Source organism: Austrofundulus limnaeus, unplaced genomic scaffold (genome assembly GCF_001266775.1).
Source record: "Austrofundulus limnaeus strain Quisiro unplaced genomic scaffold, Austrofundulus_limnaeus-1.0 Scaffold123, whole genome shotgun sequence".
Taxonomy (NCBI): Eukaryota; Metazoa; Chordata; class Actinopteri; order Cyprinodontiformes; family Rivulidae; genus Austrofundulus; species Austrofundulus limnaeus.
Genome location: NW_013952525.1, coordinates 826,187 through 834,610, shown reverse-complemented (window position 1 = coordinate 834,610; position 8,424 = coordinate 826,187). Strand labels below are relative to the sequence as shown.

The 8,424-nt window shown below is 38.9% G+C and overlaps 1 protein-coding gene across 1 annotated transcript in view; it reads right to left on the bottom strand.

Annotated features, from left to right (window-relative positions):
* Positions 1–5,315: 5,315 nt before the first annotated feature.
* ctxn3 (cortexin 3) overlaps positions 5,316–8,424 on the bottom strand; it is a 5,954-nt gene continuing 2,845 nt past the window's right edge. The window contains exon 2 of the mRNA XM_014015129.1: positions 5,316–6,250. Coding sequence (XP_013870583.1) covers positions 5,823–6,250 — 428 coding nt within the window. The 3' untranslated portion in view covers positions 5,316–5,822. The remainder of the gene's footprint in view (positions 6,251–8,424) is intronic.

The following is an 8,424-nucleotide window of genomic DNA, read 5'->3' as shown; positions in this document are numbered from 1 at the left end:
GACCCACAGACCCCTCCCTGACCCACAGACCCCTCCCTCACCCACAGACCCCTCCCTGACCCACAGACCCCTCCCCGACAAGAACAGCAGGACAGCAAAAGCTTCGGATACACGCGCAGGGCGCATCCACCTCGCCAGTGTGGATGTTATAAAACTTCACGTTTAAAGTCCACATTTGTCGCGCGTGCGCGCGGGGGGTTGAGTGTGTGTGTGTGTGTGTGCGCGCAGGGCGGGGGTGTCTGCTGCAGATAACAGAGCAGGCAGGAGGGGGAGAGGACGAGGAGAAGAGCAGTGGACTTACTTCTAATTTTATCTGACATTCAATTTAATTTTTATTGTTTTTATCATCCTGCAGGCTCTGTGACAAAATTTAATTTGAAGCTGAGTTTTTTTTTATAAAAATTGTTAGATTACTCTAAAGCAAAATGAGGGAAAATCTGTGTCAATTACAGACATTCTGTTCACGTGAGCAGCTGTCAGTCAGCACCTGTCAACCTCCAGACTCACGACGGAGCGTGTCTGAACCAATCACTGATCAGCTGACTGATTTAAATACATCTTAACATTCATGAGGTACTTTACATTGACTGTTTGTGGTTGAGTTTGGGCGTGTAGAGGGTAGAACCTGAGGCGGGACCTCGTGCGCAAACTCTGACATGCAGCTGTGATTTATAAAGGAAAGATGCACAGAAACGTGCGTACGCACAGTTTTATAAATCTGAATTTTTTTGGCGTACACCATTTCTGCCTTTTGGCCGTACGTTCACTTTTAGTATGGTTTCCACGCAATCCTTTATAAATGAGACCCCAGATCTTCACTGGAACATAACCTGCCTTGGGTATGAGTTCTGGTTTGCTAACCGGTGAATTTACTCAGAAAATTACTTTGTGCAGCGTTTGACAAGTTGTTTTTTTCACCTGCCCTGTCGGGCAAATGACACCAAATATTATCTGCCCCACATGAAACATTAACTGAGTTGTAGCAGAATGAGTTCATGCCTCCATGGCAGAATTAGAAACAAACAACAACAAACAAACAATTATGGAACTTACACCGAGAATGACAAAAAAGTTCAGAACACCTACATCAGGGCTATTCAACTAAAAGTTAATGAAGGCCAACAGCACAGGGGCCAAACATCCAGCAATTAAAATCATTATGTTAATAAACCACATATTTCTTCCTTTGAAATACAGGTAGTTTATTTTGCTGCATTTAATCGTAAATACAACATACAGAAACCTATGTAATAAATGTAGTAATAATAAAACAATATTAAAAACAAAGACAACATTATGCATCTTATTTAACACAAATATTATTTTTGACATCTCTGACTTGTCAAAATTTAAATAGTTTTATCTTCAACTGCTTGTAGTTTTAACTGTCTTGGATGTTCATAGGAATGGTTTTTACCAGCTTCTAGCCAAGATTCTAAAATTTCTGTAGATACCAAAGGGTTTAAGAGATTAATTAACCAATTGACGAGCCAAAGTTTGGTCACTCACAAGCCAGATGTGGCCCACAGGCCGTGAGTTGAATAGTCCTGACCTACTTGGTCTCAAATTCAAAATGTGACAATTTGTTGAGTCATTCGTTGGTTTCATCGACACCAGGTTGATCAGTAGACCCTCGCCCACGAGGCAGAAAGAACCGAGTCAAACACCACATCAGGAGTTCTCGTGTCTGTCCTGGCAGAATAAAAGGAAACCTGCACCGTGTTTACCAAAGAGTTTTACTGTTGCAGCTGACAGTTGTACATTCATTGGAATTTGCTGGTTGCATGTTCACACACTGCACTTGTGCTTAATGTATATGACGTTTGAAACAATTTGTACACAAAGTCAGAGAGCAGAACCTCGACACGTCACGTTAACAAACACACTGTATTGATTTCAACAGTTGAATCTGTTGTACATTAGGAAAGTCAGTGGTTTTAAAGTAGACAGTGTTGGCTCAGAATGTTTACTCATATTCTGTTCAGCAGTGTTCATACATTAACGACAGAAACATCCAAAAAGTCACAAAGAACAAGAAGGCAGCTGATGAACGTCCTAATCATTTCTGTACATCATAAAGTAATAACTGTTACTGCAGCGGGAAGTGGCTCTCATCTGAAAACGAACATAACCATCCTGTGTTATGTTTGTGCTTTGGTTTTATACATTTCCATTCATGTTTTGTTAAAAGTAACAATAAACCCATTAAGATCAATATAAAAAGTCAAATGTTTGTCAGAAAACAAAAAGTCATTAAAGTTTCAGTCCTGCCAGAAAAACAAGCCGAACTGCCTCAGAGTTTCAGACAGCTTTATGTTCTTTGCTCAGGGAGAATCAGCTGCTCATCCCGGTCTCCTCTTCAATGGTTTTACATTTAAAACCCAACAAAAGCACAGGATAGTTGTACTTAATGAGTCTGCAAGATGCTGATTAAAGTGTTCATGACTAATATGCCATCACCTTGAATCTTAAATTTAATACCCTGGTCATGTGAAACCCTGTTCTTGTCCTGCAGAACTGTCCATCTACAAAAATGCTTGTTAAATCATGACTTCCTTTGGAAGTTGGATGATGAAGACGTGCTGGAGAGTTTCAACTAGCACAGATCTGAAACTAGAAAACTGGGACCAGCCAACCTAAAGTGTACAAGTATAGTTTCCCCACTCAACACTGAAGCATTTACGTAGCAGCTTAACACACCAAACTAGATTTATACACAGCACACAAACAGCACTAGACCAAATCTCTTGGAGATCTAACCTGTAAGAGTGACTCACAACACGACATTTGTGACACGCTCTGATTCTAGTTTAGTTTAGAGTTTGACAAAGGAGTGGCTGAAGTCAAATATGTGCAGGAGCTCACAGTGCAATACAACAGTTTGATTCCTATTTGCTTTAAAGGGATCCCCGATTAGTTGTAACATTAGACTTTATTTGATAAACATATTTTAACTGTAAAATAAAGACTGTAAAAATACTGTAGGTTGTTTAGTTTTGTAATTTTTTAAAAATATATTTTAACACAGAGCCATTTTATTTACACATAAAGCATTCTGGGTAAATGATGACGTGGATAGGTCCTCGGTGTGAGCGAGCTATATCCACCCTGAAGGTTAATCTTGGACAATATCTGATGATAGACTCTTTTAAATGAAACCAGAGAGCGTTGACAGAGAGGAGAAGAAGGTAGAAATGACTCAGCCTGTAACTGAAAATATGGATGGAGGACAACAGAGCTGCTTCATGGAAGAGGAACCTCAGCTTAACCTGTTAACCTTTGCGCTAGCGCCGACGCTATATTGCCTTAAAGGGAATTAACTCAGCGCTAGCGCGACAAACTAACAAGCTAAACTGAGGTCCTCCATCCACATTTTCAGTTACAGACTGAGTCATTTTTGTGTTCCCCTCTCTGTCATGTGGATGGAGGACCTCAGTGCCAAGAGGAGAATGTGTAGTGCTGAGCTAATACATATATATGGTGATAGCGTCGGGGCTAATGCTAAAGCTAACAGGCTAAGCTGAAGTTCTTCTTCCATGAAGCAGCTCTGTTGTCCTCCATCTATATTTTCAGTTACAAGCTGAGTCATTTCTACCTTCTCCTCTCTGTCAACGCTCTCTGGTTTCATTTAAAAGAGTCGATCATCAGATATTGTCCAAGATTAACCTTCAGGGTGGATATAGCTCGCTAGCAGCCTCACACCGATGACCTAGTTGATGTCATCAGTTACCCAGAATGCTTTGTGTGTAAATAAAATGGCCCCGTCCGTGTAATAAATTTTTAAACTTTTAGTTTAAAAATTATAAAAACTAAACAGTCTACAGTGTTTTTACTGTCTTTATTTTACAGTTAAAACAAATGTTTATCAAATAAAGTTTAATGTTACAACTAATCATGGATCCCTTTAATGAAAGAACTCAACACTCAACCACCTCAGAATGATCCAGTGAGGTTTTTTAAAGGGCCGGGATCGTCCTAAAACCAAGTGGCATTGAGTTTGTGAGACTAAAGTGTCTGTGACTGTCTGGACTATTTAGACTTCAAGATAGTGCTAAAGCAACAGCAATATAAACTCTGCTTCACATAGATGCAACATTAGGGCATTTTCTCTAGTGTACATCTAGAACGTTTGGAAGCAGAACTAGTTCAACACGTCTATCATAGCTTATCCACCTTACAGCACACTCAGAATGTCTTTAACTTAGTTTTATAGGTATTAAAGATGTTCAAAGTCAGTCCTCAGGGCCTGGTGTCCTGCATGTTGTACGTGTTGTCCAGGCTCAACACAGCCGAACCAAAGTAGGGCTTCATTAGTAGGCCTCTGCAGACCACAGTGACATAACATGCAGGACACCAGCCCTCAAGGACCAGAGTTGGACCCGCCTGTTTTCAGCTAAAATTTGGTTTGGTAGCCTATCATCTCCAACAGGTTTCAACAACAAATCAGTGAGGAAAAGCTTTGCTTGAAATGTTGACATTAATTGTTGGCTAGGTTGGTTTGTTTGAAAGTCAAATATCTCACAAGGAAATGGTTTGATTTTGGTGAAACTCAATTGGACCATTAGCCAACACAAACAAAGCTATAACCCAGTTGACCTTACAGGTACTGAGCTGTGTGGTAGCAGCAGAAAGTCACCTCCAGCTCATACTCTGATCATTTCCTTTACAAGGTTTAATTATGATTAGAACTCCATCATTTCTCATCGTAACGTGAGCAGGAAAGGCTGCAGGTTTCTATCAAGGAGTGCTAGATCTTCTGTTTTAATTCCTTTTTCAATTGTATCTGAACTTTAGTAAGAGAACTTGTGAAAGTCTGGCTGCAGAATGATTCCCAAATTAAAGCCTTGTTCCAATAGTGTTGGTAAGCCTTAAATATTTGTGCTTAATTCATGTTATTATTGTTCTATTGTTATGTTACTGAGAAGCTTTTTTATCATCTTTGTCTTTGAAACCGCACTGCTGCTGTCTGCAGATACCTGATCCAGTTTCAGCAGAGTAAAAACATCTGATTCAACGCCCCTCTTCCTTTTAACGCTTCATTCAGTCGCCTTTTTTATGACCTCAATTAAAGCGTTACTTTCTTGACACAAGAAACATCCATTTTTTCCATGTTTCTTAAAGTTGATCCTGATTTACAAATGTTTACGTTAAAATATGAGGGGCTTTTTGGAACTGTCTTTTAAAGTTGAAATGATGTTTTTGGTTCCTGATTTAAAAAAAAAGAAATCAAACCAACAGTTTCTAATAAGTTCAAATGTAGAAAAACCTGCTGGTGAGAGACAGACGCAAAAACCAAGCAGAACATTTTGGGCAACGTACTCGCACTTTGATTTTATCATTCCAGTTAACGTGGTTCCAAAAAAAGATGACATCATTTCAATAAACAAACCAAAAAAAAGTCAAAAACCTTCATGTATGCTGACAATGTCAACCATCTTTAATCCGTGAGAACAATTGTGTTCTGACACGACTTTGATTTCTGTTAGTCTGATAGTTTTACGATGCAACATTTTTTCCCCTTTTTTTTTTTTTACATCAGCCCAGTTTCCTGTTTGGAAATAATTACTTTGTAGGTTAAGACAGCTCACAACCAGCTGCAGTACTAAAAAATGTTCATTTAATCCATCTGGAACAAAGTGTGAGCAAAAGCCAGCTACATTCAGCTTTGTGTCGTTACAAACAGTGAACATTAAAAGTGAAATGTAAACAGATTTTGTGCTTCTCACCGGCACCATGAAGTCTACAGAGTCAGCAACAACACTGGTGACTGTGTGTACACATTAAGACTTGTGCTCTGGGATGTGCATACGTCATACAAAACTCTAGGCCAGAGTGTAGTCGAACTGGCCCTTCTCAAGACCATCGAGACCGTCTGCCCAGGTGGAGGTAGGCATGCTCCGGTACGGGTCCAGCAGGATCCGGAAGCATCGAACGATGAGGATGAGAAGGAAAACAAACAGGAGGATGACCAGGGCAAAAGTGGTCTTCTGCTCCAGGGACATGACGGCGATGCCAGGGTCAGAGGAGGACGAGGACGAGGACAGGGAGGCTGAGGAGAGGGCCACAAAGTGCCCCCCGGAAGAGTACAGCAGAGAGGAGAGAGCCGAGGTGAAGGGTTCTCCCTCCATTTTCCAGAACCGCAGGAATGCAGCAGGGGTGGGACGGCGATCATGCAGGCTCCAGAGGAGAAGGTGCAGTGGCATCCTCGTCACAGAAACCAGACCCGGGGCCCGACGTTGGACGGCTTTGTCTGAAAAGAGACATTAAACCAAAACACAGTGAGTTCCAAAAGGCTTTTTCTCTCCTGAGCTTTTAAACCTAGAGCAATAAAACAAAAACACTGCGGACTCTTTGAACCTATTATGCTTTTATTCTGAAAAATACTAACCTGTTTCCATAACCAGGGTTCATGCCGGGTCTTAAAAAGTGTAAGTTCTAAAATTTGAAAATCAAAATTTTAGGTCTAAAAAGTCTTAAAAACGCCCAGATTTTCACCCAAGGTCTTAAATTTAATTTTGTCAAGTCTTAATTTTTTCTACTTTTTATCATTCCTGAGAACCGTTGGCTGCATAAATAAATAAAGTTAAGAGTCGTAATCAGAGGTTGATACGATCTGTCTTCATGAAGTGCTAAGTCATGACTGGTCATGATTAAACTACAAATCCCATGATAACTGCAGGCAAAAATGTCACAGTTTACTTCCATGTTTTTGACCTCTTCGCTGCTATAACCCCCACATACAGTGGCTTATTTAGCTGCTCAAAAAACAGAAGTTCAGTCATGTCCACTGCTTGTTGTTTAAACATGGGAAATTGTGTTAACTTTGAACATATTTAATACCTATAAAACTAATTTTGACTTGACTTGATATCAGTGATTTTTTTCACTTGGTTGAAAGCAGTTCACAGTAGTCAGACATGACCGTTTCATTCAAATAATTCAGTGTTCTTGTATTAAAATTAAATATTCTTTAATGACTAAATTGATAACAATAAAAGGTTTCTATGTTAAAATTTCTGGGACCATTTGAATGTTTCTGTTAATGCGTCGATTTGGTCTTAAATGTCATTCCTAATGGTCTTTATAAGGTCTTTAAAAGGTCTTAAATTTAACTTACTGAAACCTGCATGAGCCCTGATAACAAACAGGGGCACCACTGGGGTGAGGAAGGGGCATTGGCCACCCCTAAAAATAATTGGTGCACCCCCACACCACTTCCCCACCATAGACAGACAGATTTACCCTCTTAGGAAATGCACACCAATTTTTGCTCGGTGTGAACTTTCTGTTTTCCCAGCTTTTCAAAATTCAAACATAGTTTTCTAAAAATTTGATTAAAATAAAGAAATATTATCTAATGGTTGACTTAAAGATATATTTGAATCAAAAATAAAACTGAAAATCTAGTTCCCCCCTGAATAAGGAAGGTCTAAAATCAACATCCTCAACATTAGGATGCAGAGTCTCAGGAGGTTATATTACTTAATTTATAAATCTAAATTTAGGAATGGACAAGCTTCAGTAAGTTGAGTAGTGACAGAGCTTTTCTCAATAAGTAACATCAACAGTAAATAATACTATAATAGTTCAAGGACCTGGAGATGGAAGTCCAATACATGTGGAACACAAACACTTGAGTTGGACCCATTGTGATTGGAGCTTTGGAGCAATGAAAAAAGCATTTGAACAACAACTGGACAAAGTCCCATGTAAAGTCATGGTTCGACGAGTGGGCTGAACACCAGACAGTGATTAAACCTGACGGACCTGGTGAATGAATCAGAAATAAATGAAGAAATGCCGAGAAAAAAAAGATGAACGAATGAATGAATTACTTCCTCGCACTGTGACTGCTGGATATGGGCACCAGTGACCCTGAAAGGAAGTAACGAGTATAGATAATAGATGGGAAAATTAATTAAATGATTTTTATTGATCCCATGAAGGGAAATTACAGAATATAAATAATAGTAATAAACTAAAGCAGATTCAGAAGATGATTCCCTGAATCCTAAATTATTTGTCAAATAGCCTAAATGTGACAACAGGTCGGCATGGTGGCTCAGTTGGTGGAGCCACCAATTTTTTAGCCACCAGTGTTTACATTTACATTTAGATTAACACTAACTAAAATTAGGATCCAACATTTAAACACAATATTTAACATTTAAATAGAGTAAAAATGAAAGAACAGTAAACTAAATAACAATGAAATGCTAGTGGAAAATATTCTACTAAGATTTAACACTCAGAAAGTAAGATAAATAATAAAAATGTGAAGTTTTAATGTTTTATTTTACTCTTGAACTCATAAACATCGTTTAAATATATTTTCCTCAGCCATACAGTTGTGGTCAAAAGTTTACATACACTTGTAAAAAAACATAATGTTATGGCTGTCTTGAGTTTTCAATAAGTTCTACA